At 31.3% G+C, this 20,948-nt stretch overlaps 1 protein-coding gene across 2 annotated transcripts; it reads right to left on the bottom strand.

The window, feature by feature from the left end:
* Nucleotides 1-635: 635 nt before the first annotated feature.
* Nucleotides 636-11,799, bottom strand: LOC145329929 (uncharacterized). Of its 2 annotated transcripts, none has more exons than XM_080174399.1 (8): nucleotides 11,735-11,799; nucleotides 11,470-11,557; nucleotides 9,532-9,581; nucleotides 8,888-8,928; nucleotides 8,594-8,670; nucleotides 6,512-7,078; nucleotides 2,366-2,440; nucleotides 636-1,856 (listed from the first exon to the last, which is right to left on the bottom strand). In XM_080174399.1, exons 1-8 carry the CDS (start codon nucleotides 11,749-11,751, stop codon nucleotides 1,776-1,778), a joined length of 996 nt encoding a protein of 331 aa, XP_080030525.1. In that variant the 5' UTR covers nucleotides 11,752-11,799; the 3' UTR covers nucleotides 636-1,775. The 2 variants fall into 2 exon arrangements, with proteins under 2 accessions (XP_080030525.1, XP_080030526.1); XM_080174400.1 differs by having other exon boundaries at nucleotides 11,741-11,774.
* Between the last annotated feature and the right edge of the window lie 9,149 nt (nucleotides 11,800-20,948).

The following is a 20,948-nucleotide window of genomic DNA, read 5'->3' as shown; positions in this document are numbered from 1 at the left end:
GTTAGGATTTTCAAACAAAGGTTTTTAAATAAAAGGGTTGGTTAATTTTTGTATTGACAAGTTAAAGTAAATATAGCTAGAAAAAATATATTGATACCGAGAAAGAGACAGACAAAAAGAGAGAAAAACAGACAGAAAATGCGTCATACAGCAAGACAATAAAAAAACGAACGACAAACTTCATACAAAAACAGACACTCGGGTTATATAAGAGAAACATAAAAATACAATTTTAGAAAATATGTTGTTGATTATCATTGTCAATCTTGTGTAATGTTTGCGTCAAGTCATATGAATATCCTCATTACAACAAGGATGTTGTTGTTGAAATATGTTAAATTTACAACCCTTCCTCCCCCAACACAATAATTTTACTCACAAGTTGGAATGCCAAAGACACCACCTAAAGTTGATTGGGTGTAAACAACCTCCCCCCCCCCCCCTCCGTGGATGTAATGAGTTTCTGAAACGATTACAGAGTTGCTATGCTTTCTAAATCATACCTAACTGTTAAAGGAATCAAAATACATACATAGTTTAATAGGCGATTCTTACATGTCTAAATTAACGAAAAGAGCTGACAGTGACGAACGGAAGTTCTAATTATAAAAAAGCTTGGCTTTTAAAAAGGCCTATTTCAAAATATAATTTCTTTATTCAACAGTTTATAAATATATTGTTAAATCAAATATTGATATTTGGGGTCAAGTGCAGTGTTCAATGTTCATGGTAACGAATATCCCTAAAAATCTATGAACTTTAAAGGCAGCTAACGGCCAAACGGCGGAACGTACAGATTTTGCTCGAACAGAATTTGAACCGACAAAGGAACACAGTAATAGTGTCTGACTGATTATGACGTAACAAAAAAAAATAGCCAATGAGAGGCCGCTATTGACCAATGGTAAAATTTATTGTGGCCTCTCATTGGCTAATTTTTTTTGTTACGTCATAATCAGTCAGACACTATTACTGTGTTCCCGACAAAGGAAGCCCTATAAATAATCTGAAAAAGTCATTAATATAAAAGGCACTGTTATCTCGCAGTGCACATACATGCGCGAAAAACAGACTTATTTTACTCGTTTTCACTTCAGTGAAGCTTTCCCTGTGCATATTTGAAGCCGCTTAACATAGTGTGCGGGCATGACATGAATGTTCAGCCGCTTGGCCGCTAGCAGCCTTCAATATTCATAGTTTTTTGAAGATAATCGTTACCAGCAACATTTTACCGTGACTGCAGTCGATCAGATATTTGTATAAGCATTCCATAAACTTATAATAAGGGAAACCTGTTATAGCTACCCTTATTGAGAAACTATTTACAATATGTGTAAGTTTTTTCAAAAAAAAATCTTAACTATATAAAAATTTATATTTTTACTTTTGTGTGTTTATTAAAAAATTAATTTTAAAAAGTGTTATAAGATATCCACATAATCAGTTTATTAAAAAAAAGTTAATGTTCCTTTCATAAAAAAGAAAATCCATTGTAAGTACATTATGATACTCAACTAAAATTAAATTAAAATTTTTCTTGCTGTAAAAATCATTTCTTCTTAATTCGTTCAAATAGATTTTTAGTCTACGTATATTAATTTATGAAATTATAAAACGGTTTTATTTTTTGTAAAACTTGTTCAAAAGAACAGGGTGTAAACTCTAATGAAACAAATTTTATTCACGGTTCAAAAAGACACCAATAAAGGAATCATTAACTAAAATGATCTTACAGTAATTAAGCTGTGTAACTTCCAAACATAATTCTTGTTTGACTACCAGTAAACAGACAGGCTAAACCTTGCTCTCCTACCAGACTGACCCTCGTCCTTCATCCAACCCCATTTACTGTTATCCTAAAAAAAGGGATTGGTTTATTAAAAGTACATCTTTAAAAAAATAAATGTTATCAAAAAACCATCAGCGGTTTCCCTATGAACCACAAATATTTTTGTATTTTAGGTATATTTAGTGTAGAAAGAGCCCCAATTTTTCAAACGTTTAATTATGGAAGGGAGGATTTTTTTTCGGTACAATGGTAAATGTATCCGACAGTTAGATAGTAAGTTGGATCTATCCTATTATAGAAAGTAGTAAGTTTTTTTTGTCTGAAAGATTTCAACAACTACTGAACCTATTGGGTTCTCCATTTCAGGGAGGCTTCACATAGGTCTTGGGATGGTTTATTTTTCATATTCATACCGTGGGATGGTTTTAAGCTATATTTACTCTGTTTCTGTCCCAACGAATTCAAAGTTATTGGCCCAGCTTTTATAAACACATATAAAATTGTTTAAATGCCTAACTTTTTACAATAGATTTGATAGTTTTTTGTCTGTAGCTCAAGATCTCAGAAAATGCTTACCCTTTCTTTATTGAATATTTCCATAGGGGGTGGGGGTGGCAAGGATGGTTCAGGTCGTCGTACAGGCTTCTTCTCCTGGATAATATTAAACATAATTACTCATTAAAACATTTTAATATACAACCCTATTTAAAGACCTAATTTATTGTAAAAACAAGGTTGGGATGACAACATCCATAAGGTTGAAGCTCAAAAATAATAGGAATGGATACCCGAAAAAAATGAACTATAGAGCAGTGTTATAAAAAATAAACATTAAGCTTAAAAAATCACGAAATCTTTTATAAAACAAAGCGTGAAAATCTAGGATTTGATCGAGCACCCCCACCAATAAGCAATAACCCTGCAGGGGTACCATGTAACCAATATTACCTAACCTAAGCTTACTGAAAGTCAAAAAACAAAGAAATATAAAAACTCTCCTTCCCCCTTATGTTGATTTATTTTAAAATAAGGAAGGAGAATTTCTGTGCTCGACAAGGCACTTTGAGGGAAACCACGTAAAAGAGAAAGCTGCATAGTCGTTACAAAAACAATCCTTGAGCACATTGTGGCCTAAGACAATATTTTTAATAAAGCAAAATTTTATATGTTTCAATGGAACACATTTTATATGCATGCAATATTAAATAAGAAAAATGGGTTATAATTGAAACCCTTTATAGTGCCTGTAAAAAATTATGTCATAAACTACAAACGACCAATGATAGGCCTTTGCACTGACTAAATTACCAATGGCAGGTATACTTTTTGATTGACCTATGGTAGGCCAGTTTCACGTCATTTTATATAGGCACTAAAAAAGCTTCGTTAGAATTAGAATATTAAAACACACACTCTAACACAGACATGCATTATTGTAATTATTCTAGCATTTCATATATATAATTGATACTAAAATGAGTTGTATTTAGTAACAGGAAAGATTGACGACAACATCCATAAGTAGCGAAGCATAAAAATCATTGGTGGGGATATAGAAGAAGAGATATTAAAAGTATTTGTTAAAACCAAAAATAGATATGTAGAAATACCCAGGATACCCATTCACGTTTTTCTATAATTTTAATGTTTGTATTTTATAGAATGACTGAAATACCGACGTACAAAGTAAATCAATTACTGAATGGTCATTAGGATAGAATCTTTGCAAAAAAAATAGCCATCTACATTGAATAACAGCTGAGAAAATCACATTCTCCCCTTAGTATTATGAACTGACGGACAGACAAAGTAAAATATAGAGTAGCTTCGCTACTAGAAAAATATTATATTTAATTGGGGGAAAAGAGTTTATGGGGAAATATTACTCATAAGTCATTGTCTATTCATATTTCATGTTATCTAACAACCAATCTATGTAAACAACGCTGTGTTTGTGTATCATTGAAAATTAATGATTTAGTGTGTAAATATTCACATTTTATGATTTTATTCGACAAAATATGTTAAATATTTTTCACAATAAATTGACTATTTGTTAAAATTGTTTTTTTTTACAATAATATTTTCACAGTTAAGAAAAATCAACTTTCAAATGTAAATTGCTTTACAGGATATGTACATAGATTTATTTCAATCTTTTATATATACTATTACACCTACAAAAAAGCTAAAATAAATACAAAGCACCATGTTTAAAATATCTTTTCTTTTTATATTTTTCAAATCTAAATTTGAAAAGATGTGCATCACAAAAAATTTGATAGATGGGTACGTTTTGGGAATACAGAAACAGGAATGATATTTTTTCATGACATTTAAAATTTTAAAATACAACATAAAAAAGCAAGTTAACAAGATTAGTTTCAATGAAAACTGATGACTATTTGAAATAAAAAAAAATGATTACTGTCATTACGCGTACAGACATACAAACACATGGTCTAGATCTATTTTTAAAAGCGAAGCTTTTCTATAATTAGGGTCGGTCCGTCTGTACGTCCGAACGTCCATACTTCCGTAACGGATAGCTTTTTTCGTTAATTTGGGCATGTTAAAATTGTCCTATCGATTTTAAATTTTGCATGGTGATTCCTTTAATAGTTAGGTACGATTTAGAAAGCGTAGCAACTCTATAATCATCACCAAAATGTCCGTACGTCCATTTTAAACATGTTGATTTTTTTACTTTTTTAACAACAAATTTTTATGTGATCTAATCATCCGAGTGATCTGATTTTTGGTATATTGATTCCTGGGACAACAAAGTATAATGTAATAAGCGAAGCAACTCTATAATCAAGTCCGAAAATGTAAGTATGTCCATAAACATTATCCTGAATCAAGCTGTTTTTCAACAAATTTACTTACAATTTTGCTTTGACTCTTATACATTTATATTCTAATTATTCAGTTCTGACACTATGAAAGTATTAATGTCCGTTTGTCCTACCGTTTCTGTGCTTCGCTTTTATAGATGTTGTCATCCTTGTTATACTTAAGCCAACAGACCTAAATTGTATGAATTAACTTTTTTCGGGGCGTTCGTAGTGCGCGCATTAAAAAGTAAAACAAACCAGGGTTTTGAAGGTCCCTAGGGCAATACAAATAATGAAGAAGCATCTTCTAGAACTACTAAAAAAGAAAAAAAAACAAGATTTTTATTTTAAGCGCGACAATAAGTTTTATTTCAACTTCTTAAAATTATGTTTATAATACAGCTTATTAATGTGTTAGAACACTGTTTTGATGCTGTGAGTATTGGTGCAAAAAATGGGGACAAATTTCAAATTTTTTTGGCATGACGTCATACCCCCATCTCTTTTCTAGGGGGTTTCTTTCCTCCTTCCCTTTTCTTTCCCCTCACTTGTGACGTAAATAATCCGCCCCGTCAAATCAATTTAAAATTTGTCCCCATTTTTTGCACCAATACTCACAGCATCCACTGTTTTGAGTCTTTTCTAATCAACAAATTCTTGACTTTTTATGACTATGGAATCTTACCATTTAAAAGGACTCTCCACAGAAAAATCAACTTTGGATTTTTGAAAATCTAACCTGAAACTATTATTCTCTGTTCAATTTTAGGCATTTTTTGTTTTTGTGGCATCGCGATCGAAGCCCTTTGAAAATTTTGTCCGCCGCCTATTTGTACTGCCACTATAACAATATATACTACACTTTCCTCCACTCAATATATGTTTGCCGCTAAAGAACGTTTGCTCCATTGCAACCGGCCGCTCTACGATTTATCCTCTTCCTTGACTGGACAATCCTGCCGCCTCCATTTTGTTTTCGCCTCCGCCAAATATAACCATCTTTTGCCGCAGTTGCCGCATTCACCGCCCTTCTCCGCCACTACTCCGCTATACATTGCGTACGTCGCTATACACAACACCCCCAGCCTCCATTTAATTTCTGAACAAGGGAGAGGGGAGCATGTATTGAAACGCGACGTACAGCAATGAATAGCGGAGTAGCGGCGGAGAAGGGCGATGAATGCGGCAACATAGAAGCTAAAAATCACTAAAGCAGCACAAATTGAATGGCGGGAGGATTCACTTAAAGGAGGTAAAAAATTTCAAAGGGCTTTGATCGCGATGCCACAAAAACAAAAAATGCTTAAAATTGAACAGAGAATAATAATTTCAGGTTGGATTTTCAAAAATCCAAAGTTGATTTTTCTGTGGAGAGTCCTTTTAAAAGCAAAGCACTTTTGTAAAGAATTTCTTCTTGTATCAAAAACGACATTTCATTATACCTTTTTGTAATTAATTGTCTCTGAATAAAAAAAAATCTTTATTTCATCTTGTCTTTGTCTGAATTAATAGAATAATTAATCATGCTTGTAAAAATATAAGCTTTGCATTATCTTTTTTTAGTTTTTTTTATACATTTGTTTAGAAATAGATTTAGAATATTAATAATCAAAAGTCTAATTATAAAATAAATATACTATATTCTACAATTAGGGCTAAAATGTATATCCTACCTACGTTATTACAGAAAACATAGTTTCAACAAAATCTAAATTATTAGTAAAAATTTATTAATCATAGATTTTTTTTCCTTTAAAAATATTATTTTGATATATAATAAAATATCCTGAAAGTTCTAAATCTATTTATTGTGCAAGCAGTTTATAGCTAATACTTCATAGTTAGAAATTAGATATTTAGTTACATACAAATTATACATATGTACCCTTGAAATGAGACTGAAGGCAGGTTTTTTAGCTGGTGGAGAGGGTGCACGTTTCGGCGGCTCCACTGCAACTGGCGGCGGCATCTTCACCTCAACTTTGACTGGTTCCTGAACAGGTTTTGGCTTTGGATTTTCAGGCGGTGGAATATAAATTTTAGGCTCCAACCGGTTCGGCTTTACCAGACCGACAACTCTGTGCTCTGAAGAACAGCGAGAGGAAGGAGGCAACTTTGGTCGCGGCGGTGGTGATGGTCTTCGGGGTGGCGGTGAGGGATGTTTGGGTGGAGGGGTAGGTTCCCTCGGAGGAGGTGGTGTTGGTTCCCTTGGAGGAAGTGGTGTTGGTTCTCTAGGGGGAGGTGTGGGTTCTCTAGGAGGAGGAGGTGTTGGTTCTCTGGGAGGAGGGGGTGTTGGTTCTTTTGGAGGTGGAGGGGGCGTGGGTTCTTTCGGAGGAGGTGGAGTAGGTTCCTTTGGAGGAGGAGGGGTTGGTTCCCTTGGGGGTTCAGGTGAAGGGGAGGGAGTTGGAGTAAAGGGAACTTCTTCTTCATCAGAAAGTGGAGGGGTAGGCTCCTGCACACGAACAAAATACATATTTAAAGTCCCAATTTAAATATTTGTACAAATAGCCCTGAAAAATTCAAAGCTATTTGTAAATTTTAACAAATAAACAAGTAATATTTGGATATTATAAACTGCTTTTAATTTCTTTTTCATGTGTATGTACAACATCAAACAAATCCAAGTGAAGTAGATGATCTGTCAAACCAAAAAAAATGATTGATAGTATTCTTTTAAAATTCTTAAAGAATAAATAGGCATAGATTGTGCTTCTAAGAAAAATTTATCTAGAAAGTTCTTGAATCTATCAATCAAACAAACTCATATGAGGGTATAATATATTACAATATGACCCTGAAAAAGTTTTAGAGGGTTTATTACCCAAGGAAGCCCATTTGTCATTAAAAAGAAATTTATGTTTTTTTGTAATGTTGCCAAATAAAGAGTATTCTAGAAAGTATAGTTTTTATCATGACAGATCTAGTAATACAGAAACTTTGAGAGGATCATATCTAACATTTAAAAACATGCATCAAGGTTATAAGAATCTAAAAGCATCTACTGCATAATTGTAGAGGCTTTAGATAAATATTTGTTCTTTCAGAAGAAATTCAGTAGGTTCAGACTTTAAAAGTAAAATGTTCAATGTTGTCAAATATGAAAAATAATCCATCAGCTTTAAACTAATTGACTGAGCAATAAACAATTCAGGATATTAAATATATCTTATTTTTCTAATTATAAATTAAATTAGAAAATCTTTCATATTTGTGAAAATAGAATAGTATTGGCTTTAACAGTCCATTTTAATTGAAATATGTTTGATTTTCTATTGAAATTGAATTTTGTGCTACAGCCAATATTTCTAAAGGTATATATAAAAGAAAATAAGGCAAGAAACAGAGAAAGGATTGTATAGTAATAGGTAAATAATAACATTCCTTTCCACTTTAACAGTTGGGGACTTAAGCTAAAAATTTAGTAGACAAATTACAATTCATTTGAAAAACAATTTTGCTCCACTTTAAACTTTTATGTATTAACCATCATGAAATTAACATACAGAAATTCACAAATAACTTCTTAACTATAATTTCCTATAAAAAAGTAATTTTAAAACATCTAGATTATTTTTTTTAATAATGGAAATAATTAACTAATACATTGTTTTTATAACATAATTTTAAGTTGATATCCCCAACTGTTTCAGTTTATGTAACATGATAAAATTTGTCCTTGCAATACTTTCCTTCACCCATATTATTCCTGTCAGAAAATTAAACTTTTGCTACATCTGTATCAAATTAACTTACACAGTTTTATATGTAAAAAAATAGCATGAGATAACTTTTTAAAAAAATTTGTATTTAATTGGTAAATAAGAAATTTTTAGCCTATTTTATTGAAAAAAAGTGTTATCTGCAAATTATTCATCTATCTAAAACAGAAAGCAGCAAACATGTTACTTTCTGACAGGTATCTTATAATAATTAAGAAAAATATATTTTGTATCAAATTCAATCTTACTCTTATCACTACTGGAGCAGGGGGAGGGGGAGGGGGCGGAGTTTTCTCTTTCTTTGGACAAACAGCAATCACAACTGCCCACATTATTCTTTGGGTTTAATTTTCAGAATCAAGGGAAAATATAGGACTATGATATATACATATCTTTCTCCACATAATATGTCAAAGTTATAAAGAGTTAAATCTGTCAGTTATCTTCTTACATTCTGTTGTCCTAAAAGCTATGTTAGCTATTGCTAAATCCCATTTTTCTAAAAAAAATGATGAAATTGTGTGCAAAGAGTAATGTTCCTGTAGAGACCTCACAAGTATCACAGGGTTCTTGAAATCCAGGTCTAAATAAAAAATTTAGCAGAAATATGTAAATTTCTGGTATTATTTAACTTCTTAAATATGTAATACCAATATTTGTAGGATATTAGCCTTATTAGGGAAATTCTGTTAAAATCAGTTAACTCAAATGAAAATAGCTTAAACCACCGCAGGTCTAGTAGCTATTTTCCCTGAAGAGTAGAGCCCAATATTTCAGCAGTTACTGAGATCTGAGACTTGACGGACTTATGGACAGACGGACATCGTTCTAATTGTATTATAGATATTATTATTTGTTGCACATTTATCAATGTTGCTATCCTTGTAATGCATATGTTTCCAACTTAATTAACTTTGAAATAGATTTGTCTTGTGTCATTGTAAATATTATATTTTGCATCAGAGTTTTAATAAACAGAATTAAAACTTTTTGGTAGATTTTTTAAGATAGGAAATTAAAATATTTGCCTTCATTTTGTTTTTTGAATGTGTTTAATAAAGAGTACAGCAAATAAAACTTAGATAAAGTCAAATATAAAATATTTTCTTAGCTTAGACAGTTGGCTACACAATCTTTTATATATTCTTAAAAGTAGTTAAAGGAAATGAAAAGACTAAAAACTTACTCAGGATAATGCTTCTTAAACACAGGTTCTGTCAGTAATTCTTCATATTCCTATAATTTTAAACAATATAACTATTTAGCATTCGAAAATATGAAATATTGTCATACGTAAATGTTTTAAAACATACTAGCGGCTTCGCCCCTAGCCTCTAGGGGCTACGCCCTATATAGTTATAGGAAGTCAACCCTCCTTTATAGAAATATTCAAAAAAATTATTCTTTGTTTAATTACTCTGTGGTAAAATTAAACCCAGGTTGTGCGCTTTACGCACAAAAATTTTAATTTGTACAAATTAAACCCAAAAATTTCAATTCGTAAAAATTAAACCTAGGTTGTTCACATACACAAAAATTAAAATTAAAGAAAAAAAATATTAAAATTTTTTTTTGTTTTGGGGGGGAGGATTCATGGGGGCTTTGCCCCATGTTGCAGTGGGGTTCCCCCACCCCAATAACTGGTTTTTGTTTACAAAAATTTTGAAAAATTAAAAATTTTAGAAGTGGGGATTTTTTTATTTTTGGGGGGGTTGGGGTGTCCCACCCCCCAAGAAAAAAGCTTAAAACCACCAGAGGACCAGTAGGTATATTCCCAGAAGGGTAGAGCCCAATTTGATCAGCAGTTACTGAGATTTTACAAAAAATGTAAAAAAAAATTTTTGGGGGGTGGTTTTTTTTTATTTTGGGGGGTTAGACGTGTCCCACCCCCCAAGAAAATAGCCTAAAACCTACACAGGACCAGTAGGTATATTCCCTGAAGAGTAGAATCCGATCGGTTCAGTGGTTACCGAGATCTTAACCCTTACAGATCGGGGGGGGGGGGGGCTCCAAGAGCCCCCCCTCTAGTTTTTTCAATCTCATTTTTTTTGTAGGTAAGATGGAGTGCTGTGACTTCATGACTTTTTAAGTTTAGTAATTATACGTCGGCAAGAGTTGATTTTATTAGGATATCTGGTCTGTGTCGGTCGTGGTGTTCGGTCAAAGTCGGTTGGGTAGCACCAAAATTAGAAAAAAATTCTAAAAAAATCTTAATTTCTACATTATGACTTTTGTGTATAAGGAGAAACCTAAAATTTTTTTTGTGAATACTTAGATATCAATGACCTTCTGAGAAAAAATGTGTTATGACCGTTTGACCGCTCCCTGACCGACTTTATGACCGATTTTTGTCCGGCTTTTACTACAGACATATATCATGAATATCGTGGCTTCTATTACAGCTAGAGTCCTATAAATTTTTTTGGTAAATCCTTGAGCAACATCAAACAGATAAAAATATTAATTGGCGCCGCCAACCGCCGTTTTACCGCCGTAACCGCCGAAAATGGCGGTTTCCGTTATTTGCCGTTTTTTGGCGATGATCAGAAAAAGTAATTTTTTTGTTATGAAAAATAAAAGTTCGTCCTAAAATTTGGTCATCCTAGCTGCAAAATTGGCCGCTCTACAGCTGTTTTAAAATTTAGCGGCTGGCCGCTAAAAAGCGGCTAAGGAGCGGCCTGGCTGCTATGACTAGAAAAAGTAATTTTCTCTAAAAATACACATGAACCACCAGAAAAAAATTTTACGTCTTTATCTGTAACAGGAGCCGAGATAGAGGGGGGGGGCTCTTGGAGCCCCCCCCCCCCCCGATCTATTAAGGTGGGAATTGGGGCCCGAGCTGTAAGGGTTAAGGGACAGACAGACAGACGGACAGACATCAAGGTACTTTGTATTATAGATAGCTTTATGAAATACATCAGTGAGACCAAGAACTTTTACAGACTTCAAGCTTATATGAATTGAATAATATCATGTTCTAAGTGTGAAGAATTGTTCTGTGATTTTAGTTTAGTGTTAAAACAATGTGTTTGATTACAAATACTAATGAAATATATGAAAGACTTTAGAATAAGAAAAATATTCCAATTAAAACAAGTTTCCATACTAGATAGTATAAATATACCTCTAAATCAGGCCAATAAAGGCCCCAAGTTTCTCCTTGCCAATCATGATCTGGGATAGGTTCCACTGCTACATGAGGCTTATATTCTGCATGTTCAAATAACAATTCAAATTAATAATCTTTATATTCTTTGCATTAGAGGGTCAAGAATTTATGTATCTAAATTAATATTAGGTTGAAAAGGGAATTATTTTGCTTTGTTTTCAAATAGAATATTTCTTATCAACTATATTTTGTCTTTATTATTAAGTGTGTGAATTGTCCTTTTCCTCTCTTTTTCATTTTGTTTCTGAAATTAGAAATTGGCGTGCAAATTTTATATTATTAAATTTATATAAAACAAATTATGCTGTTTGTTGATTGTGCTAGTAGTAAAATTTTCAATTCAGAAATTGAAGGTTTTCACAAATACTCTTTATGTTTATACACATCAAGAATTTTAATTAAAGAATAAAAAAACAAACTGAGCAATTACAGAGTTCTTGCATATTTATAAGATTTTTCCTAATCAATAAAAGAATTGGATACTGTCGAAAGCTTCTGTTAGCTCTAAAAATACAAATGATAATGTGAAATTTTGCAAATTATGACACAATTGCACAGTGAGTCAAAATAATAACAGATGATCTATATATATATATATATATATTAGTGTAATATTTAATAGAGTCACAGGGGTAGGATAACTAATTTCATAGAAGCTTTACCATAGTCATGTTTATATTTTGAGTAGTTTTATGTAAATCATCATGTGAATATCTAAATACTATCATATGATTCATCTTCTTTCCTGTTACTCAATTTCTTTTTTAACATTTTTGTCTTGCTTATTTCATTTGAAAAAAAACACATTTGCAGTCCCAATGGGGGGCTCAAATACCTATTAATATAAGTTAATCTTAAAAATGTACTTACAGAAAAGTTTTAAAATGCAAAAATATGTAGAAAAAATTAAGTAACATATTTGTCAATTTTATGAAATATTATTTTTCAATAACACAACATGAAAAAGTTTGAGGTCTCACTTTACAAAACATAGGCAAAGAACAAAAAGCAGATTAACTTTCCCAATTTTTCTCTTATTTTTCAGTAAGGTGGCCTTGAAAGTAAATTTTTACATTAATGGCTTCAATTGCAAAACAATGTCTATGTAGGATAGCATGTGCTGCCAGAACTCAAAAGTCTATTTGCTATAAAGATAGTAAAAACTCTGTTTAAATCTAAAAAAATATGCATTGCTTTTACTGATAAGTTGTCCAGGGGTATAATATGTATGCAAAACATTTCTTAAACATTCTCAACATATTTTTCATCGAAGGATGGGCAACAGATAATTAAAACGAATTTATAGAAATTTAGAATTGTCCTTTTCAATAATTTTGTCGGCATCAACGTGATTATAGCTATTTATTTTCTTTTTCTGTCTAAAATATGTGAAAGCTGATATTTATGTTTGCCACTTCAGTATTTTCAAATTTAAAATAAAATTTTTAGAATAATTTTCTTGAATTTTTTTTCAAATAAAATAGGAACGCTTATTTACAAAAATAAACAATTACTTTTTAACCAGAATGTACATACATGAGAAGCACAGCAAGAACAAATAATTGAAAGTAAAACTTATATGTATATCCATCAGAACCAACATAGGATTTGTTATAGAAAAGGGAACACTGTGTATTGAATTGATAAAGCACATTCAAAGAAATGTGTTGATCACTCTATGCTAGAGAATCGAAATAGCAGGAAAGCTCCACTAAGTATTTGAATTAATTAATTAGGTTTTTTATCAAAAAAATAAAATAGTATGTTATTATAATAAAGTTTTTATGCTTTTTATTTTGTACTTAACGGTTGCAGTAATCATCATACTAAGTTTAAAATCAATAAAACAACTCCAACATACCTAAATTACGAGCTGAAGGAAGAACCAATTCTAAATGTAGAAAAGCTAAAGACATATAAAAGGAACCACACCAAAGGTTTGAAAAGAATTTGGTATAAAATTTTTAATCAAAAGTTAAATACTTCTTAAAGACTGAACAAGATCTAACTAGATACTTAAAATAATGTTGTCATTCACAATTCACAAGCAGAGAAAACAACGCATTCTTTTTCCGACGTTGCAATGTTCAGTACCAAATATTCTATTAAATTTAGTCCTTGGCCTTGGCTTTTATAATTGGTAAATTCACTGAGTGAAAAAGTCTTTGATACTTCTTAGTTATTTTTTATTGAAATATATTTCGGTGGACATTGCACCCTCTTCAGTCTAAATGACGTAAATCATATAATTTAATTTACATATTAAAAGATATTGGTATTGATTCATTGGTATTTCAACAATGATGACAACAACCATAAATAGCGAAGCACAAAAATCATTGATTTGCAATCGGATGAACTGACTTTTGTTGAGTGGTCATAAAACAAGGATAACAACATCCATAAGTAGCGAAGCAGAAAAGTGTGAACAATATAAAAATAGCCTAAAACCTGCTAAAAGGCAGTCTGGCTGTCATGGACATAAACACTGAAGATATGGAGAAAATGTGAAAAATATAAAAATAGCCTAAAACCTGCTAAAAGGACAGTCAGGCCTTCATGGTTGTTATCTTGAAACGACGGGAAATTTAATTTTAATATCTATAACTGAAAAAATTTTGAAAATCGGTCCATAAACACTGAAGATATGGAGAAAAATGTGAAAAATATAAAAATAGCCTAAAACCTGCTAAAAAGCGGTCTGACCGCCAATGATGTTTTATAGTTAATTGTGCTTCTTAATGATAGGAATGTTGTAAAAAAAATTTCAGCATTCTATCTTTTATAGAAGCTGAGTAAATCCCATTTCCCCCATAGCGTTACGGACTGACGGACGGACAAAGTGAATTATAGAGTAGCTTCGCTACTAAAAAGTGAAAAAAAAACATTAAAGAAATAAGACTAGAGTGAAGAAGAATGATAAAAAAATTATGAGACCTTCATAAAAAAAAGTTGTGTCTTTTGTTGAATGAAAGATGGACCGACAGACAGAGTAGGCTGTATACTGGATGCTGTTTGGAGAGGAGTATATATACAAAATTTATTTTAACATAAAATCAGATTTCATCCATATCGTTAGGGACTGACTGACGGACGGACGGATTAACTACGTAAATCCACGCTAAATATTACCTACTATGAAAAATGAATTTTGAGGCATATTTTGTTCAAAACCATTAAAACTTCTCAAGCCATTGAAGATAACAGAGTGATGAATAATTTCTGTCGGGGTAAATGGGTAATATTGAGCAATACTTTTTTAATACAGTGTACATTTAATATTTCTATGTTTTAGTAGGAGAATAAGCATATATAGGGTTAAATTAATTTTCACTGTAATGTTTTTAATTTATTTCTATTGACATATTCATTTATTTGCATGAATAATCCAAGTGACTTTTTAAAATTGTTATAAAACCATTTTATTATTGTTTATCAGGTTTAAGGTACATGGCTTCGAAACTGATTAATATCCGCTGGATAAGAACCGGTTCTCAGTCACATCATGTATTGTGTTTTATTATAGACAATTTTCCACAAATAATAAAATCAAATCATAGAATTAATACCAGATTTGGTTAACACTATCAAATGTATTACATTATAATTGTTAATTTTGCTATCCGCGAAAAGCTGTCAAAATACGTAGCAATAAATAACTATTCTCATCCTCATTTTATTTTTCCAGCTACATTAATCACAATATATTTCACCGAAGACAAATAACTGTACTATATAACGTCAGAGTGCATATTTATTTTTCATTTATATTAGATGCACATATTGCAGTTCAACACTGAGAAGCAACAAACTGAAACTGACTAAGATCAAAACTTTACAATCTTTTCGCATTCTCCTTTCTCTCTCTCTCATTCCATTTCTTTCTCCCTTTCTCCCGTTCTTGTGCACGCTCTCTCTTTTTGTCTTTCTCAGGGAATTTCTTTTATCTTATTTTCTCCGTCAAATTCCTAATCTGTCTCTCAAATTCTTGTTTTATCTTTCTCTTCTATTCTTTCTCTTTTTTTCTTATCTATCTCACTCAATTTCTATCTCTCCTCTCTCTCTCTCTCTCTCTCTCTCTCTCTCTCTCTCTCTCTCTCTCTCTCTCCTTCTTTCTCAATTTTTGAGCCCCAATTCTCTTTTTCTTGTTTCTCAATATTTTGCGGAAGTATTTGAACAATTTAGAGGCTAAAAGTATTTTAAATTGCACAAATTTAGGTAAATGTAAACATACCAAAAGTTGATGTTCAAAACTTAAAAGTTTAATGATGGAGATTGAAAATATCTATTTTAATATATACTAGCGGTTGCACTCTAGCATCTTTGGGCTTTGCATTTAAATGAGTAAGGGGAGGAGGCAGAAAAGTGGCTAAAACCATCCCAGGACCTTTGTAAAGTTTTTATCAAAAGGAGAACAGAATCAGTTTAGTATTTATTGAGTTCTTAAGCTTCAGACAAAAAGAGGAATACTTTGTAATAGGATAGATTTAGGTTTCTAGAAAGTTTTAGGGGACGGCACCTGTGGACGAAAGTAGCTAAGAGTAGATTTAGCTACGGCTGATGTATTATTTTGTGGCTGCGGGTTCGCCTCGGATTATAACAGCTGATTCTTCCTGTAAGCCGTACAGGTCTCTTGTATTTGCATAAATGACCTAGGTGCGACTGCAGCTTCTTAAAGCCGCTTTATTGAGGCTGATGTGAGGCTTATTAATTTGCTTAAAAAAGGCTCACCTCGGTAGGACAATTCTAACATGCCTAAATTAACTATAAGAGCTATCCTAGACGTTCTCACAGACAGACGGATCGAGTCTAATATAGGAAAAGCTTCGCTTTTAATAATCAATTCTCTAAATAGTCATTTTTAAAATTATATTAATCTTATTACATCCTTTTCTAATTTATTGTTTTTATAACTTTCTGTTTATCCTTGAATTTTTAGAATAATAGAAAATAAGGAAAGCGCACGCAAGATTCTTTTCTTTATACATGAGTGTTCATACAATTGAGACGTTTTATGATGAAATAGAAGAGCAAAACTCAAAGTATTAGATTACCTACTTTTATTATCCCTCTAAAATAAATTTTAAAATAGGGGGTAAAGAGTTTTGTGAGTTACCCCTGTGTTTGGCTCTAATCCTGTGAGAAAACCCAGGACCCAATATAACCTAACCTAACCTGACCTAAAAAAAATTAACAAACAAAAGAAAAAATATCCTATTTTCAATTTAGTTCAAAATAAAAGAAGGACTTCCTCACACTTTGAGGGTAACCGTGTCCTGACTTTAATCATTACTATCAATGAGTAGTACATTTTTGTGTGTTTGTGTGCATACTCTTGGGATGAATAATTCTAGCTGCACACAGCTAGTAAATAAAATTATCAAGGATTCTGCTGTCTAGGTTGAGAATAAGATATGCAGCCTTATATAAAAGCAATACATCTCGCCAATCAAATAACCGATATGGTTCTACTTTGCAGTGAAGCTTCAGGTAAAATTTTTACCCCGGGGGTAAAATTTTCATAAGTGGTATCTGTTCCGACTCACCCCCCCCCCTCAATTCTTTTTTTTCGGGGAAGAATTTAAATTTTTAGGGTTTAATAAGCAGATTGGTCTACAAGACTGAAAAATCCTATAATTTAATCGGGATTAATTTGTTGGCATTTTTACACAAGGTACCTTTTTGAACACAAATGACACCCCCCCCCCCCTCCCCTCTTATCAAATGCATTAATAAGGGGAAGGTTTTTAGTTTTTTAGCTCCTATGATACATTTTCATTAAATCTTAGCTCATTAAAAAGCAAAAACCTTTTAGATCTTGGAATACTTACAGTTGTGTATTTCTATATACAATTATTTTTCAATCTTTTGAATATTATATAATTAAAACTGCTCTTCCTACTTGTCCTTAACAAAGGTATTTTTTTAGAATTAGCAAAGCTACTCTACAGCTAGACATATACTCTTGTTTTTGCATTCACATCTGTAGAGAACAAAATACTCGGACCTACCCTAGTTATAGAAAAGCTTCGCTTTTAAAAATTGCTGCATTCCATCTTTGTTCGACAATAATTCAAATCTTCATAAATGATAATTTTGTTGAACGTAATTTAGTATGCAAATCAATTAATCGTGTATTGTCTTGTCCTTTAAAATAACTAATGTATATTGCTTTATTGTACTATGTTTTAAGATTCTTTTCTTCCTTGTTTAAAATTTCATGTCTTTTATGAAATTCCTTTTCCAAAAAAAATACTAGTGCAATAGAGTAAGATTGACATTAAACTATGGCAGTACAATTATAAAAAAGATTATCTTGTTAATTTTTCTGGATCAAAATATTTACTTCTTTATTTTGTAGAATATTTTTGTTATAATTAAAACATTATTACCCAACAATTACTCAATACAATTTTAGTTACGCCGATAAAGACATTGCAAAAAAAAAGTTAGGAATTTTGGAAAATTTTCTGCAAAAAGGATTAAAAATGCGCAAAAAAAAAGATTTCAAGTCTCCTTAGGCCAACACTGAGACTTTAAATTCTTGCACTAAGAATTGTTATATTGGAAATTTTTAGGTTTACTAAATGATAAAAATATTAAAAAGACGACCATGTCTTAAATGTAGAGTCACTGTTTGACAGTATGTCAACTTTTAACACTTTTATCAAATGCTATTTGTCGACAACATGCAAGGGAATAAAAACAAGGATGACAACATCCATAAGTAGCGAAGCACAAAAAATTGTAGATGGAAAAAGGGTATTTATTAAAATCAAGAATAGATTTATTGGTTAAAATAAACACAAAACCTTGTTTTATTTTGTTTGATGACGATGGTCAAAGTAAATTACATAAAAGATGCTCATAATAATGAGAAAAATTATTTAGATACTGATATTCCAAAAAAGTTTGAAAATTGGATAAAAAAACAAAGATATGGGGAAATATGTAAAACATATAAAAATAGCCAAAACCCTGGCCGCCATGGTTGGTTTCTTAAAACCAAAGAAAATTTAATTTTTACATCCTTAACTTAAAAAATTAGGAAAATCGGACCATATACACTGAAAATATGGAGAAAGATGTAAAAATAGCCTAAAACCTGCTAAAAGGCAGTCTGGTCGTCATGGTTGTTTTCTTTAAAAGACGGGAAATTTCATTTTGATATCAATAACTGAAAACATTTTAAAAATCGGACTATAAACACTGAAGACATGGAGAAAAATGTGAAAAATATAAAAATAGCCTAAAACCTGCTAAAAAGGCAGTCTGGCCGTCATGGTTGGTTTCTTTAAAAGACGGGAAATTCAATTTTGATATCTATAATTGAAAAAATTTTGAAAATCGGACCATAAACACTGAAGATATGGAGAAAAAATAGAAAAATAGCCTAAAACCTGCTAAAAGGCAGTCTGGCCTTCATGGCTGTTTTCTTTAAACGACAGGAAATTTAATTTTGATATCTATAGCTGAAAAAAATTTGAAATTCGGACCATAAATACTTAAGATATGGAGAAAAATGTGAAAAATATAAAAATAGCCTAAAACCTGCTAAAAAGCGGTCTAACCGCCAATGACGTTTTATAGTCAATTGTGCTCCTTAATGATGGGAATGTTGTCAACATCCTATCTTTTATAAGAGCTGAGTAAATCCCATTTCCCCCATAGCGTTACGGACTGACGGACTGACGGACGGACAAAGTGAATTATAGAGTAGCTTCGCTACTAAAAAAAAAGTTAGATTAAGATTATTATATGTACATACATGGAGGGTGGAAACATTGGACTGTGATTATTTAGGTAAACTAAATTTTATAAAACATGATCTTGCATTTGTTGGCTTAAAAATAGTTAATGGATATTGGTTGGTTGGTTCAAACCACATATAAATAACTCTTCATGTTCATTTGATTTCAGAGCTTCGCTTTTTTTGATGTTGTCATCCTTGTTATATTATGTAGAGCATAAACACTAAAAAAAATTATGTTGAAAGTTTTTACATCACGTACTAGGCATTAATTTTAGATGTGATGATAGAAATTGAAAAATAAATAAACAGCTTTATTTACAACGTAACACAAACAATTCTAAATATTTTAAGATATAAAATGTCACAAATAAAATCATGGGATAAGGGATTAGACAAGGAACAATAAATTGGTATATTTCCCCAATGAAGAAATTTAAAATTAAACCTTCTGCTGATGAAAACTATTGCGTGAAAAGTTTTAACTTTGCCTATTGGAACTGACAAACCAAAATTCAATAAAAGTAACAACAAAATTGTAGACAACAAAATGACTTTATTATAAATCTTTGGGTATCAGCATTGCAGCAATATCCCAATGCCTTTTTTAGGGTAAAAATCCAGGATTGTGCATGTAAAATTGAAAAACTATGGGGGGGAGAAATTTAATATTTTTTTTAAATTTGGGGTCGGTGAGGGGGTAAACCCTCTTTACCCCCCCCCCCCCGACCCAACGTCCATGTAAACCATCGTTATATGGAGTCTAATGTACCCTTCCTCCAGGCAAATTATAAAACTTAGATATCAAGATAAAGACAATTTAATTCAATAAGGTAATTGATTATATCATGCTTATTCACAACAAACTTTATCATTTCGTTTATATTTTGTATTATATTTTTTTTGTTATTTTATGTATATTTGAAATCCAAACAATATGTTATCTATGAAAAAGAACTAGACATTATTGCAAATTTTAGGATATTTACACAAAACATCTTTTTATTAAAAAAAAATATGTAATAACAATTATTAATTATATTATTTACTTATTTAATTAGAATTGTAGAGAAATCAGGGATCTTAATGGATAAAACAATGGACTAATAAATTATATTCATTCCCTATGATGATAAACAAAATTACCACTTCTCTAGACTATAATTATAGGTCCAAAAGTATGTACACTTCTGGTTTGAAACTAAAATTTCTGATCCAACTAAAATGATAAAGTGCTTGTAAAACTTTGGATACTAGTGTAATTTCTAGTCCAAAATTCTCTGCCTACCTGTAGAAATTTTTGGGTCGTAGAAAATGGAGGGACTTATATTATAATAAAAAAACGAACATTATTTAAACAAAAATTTGTATTAGAAAAATAATAAATAAACAAGAATAGTTTTAATTAAACGTGATGCCTTTTTTAACTGAAATAATTAGATTTTTTTCGTTTTAAGCATGACCAACTGACAGACGGACAAAAGATATATAGAGAAGATGAAGTAAACACTAGATGCCTTTTTTATTTCAAAGGCATAAAAAGTATTGTTTTGATTCTTTGAATAATTATGCTAAAACGTACAAGCACTAAGTTTAAAACTCGCAGTCAATCATACTGATCAAGTAACACTTTCTTTACTCATAAACATACATACTCTCACACACACACACACACACACACACA

Source organism: Acartia tonsa, chromosome 10 (genome assembly GCF_053477335.1).
Source record: "Acartia tonsa isolate MP-2025a chromosome 10, ASM5347733v1, whole genome shotgun sequence".
Classification (NCBI taxonomy): Eukaryota; Metazoa; Arthropoda; class Copepoda; order Calanoida; family Acartiidae; genus Acartia; species Acartia tonsa.
This window is presented reverse-complemented; position numbering and strand designations above follow the sequence as displayed.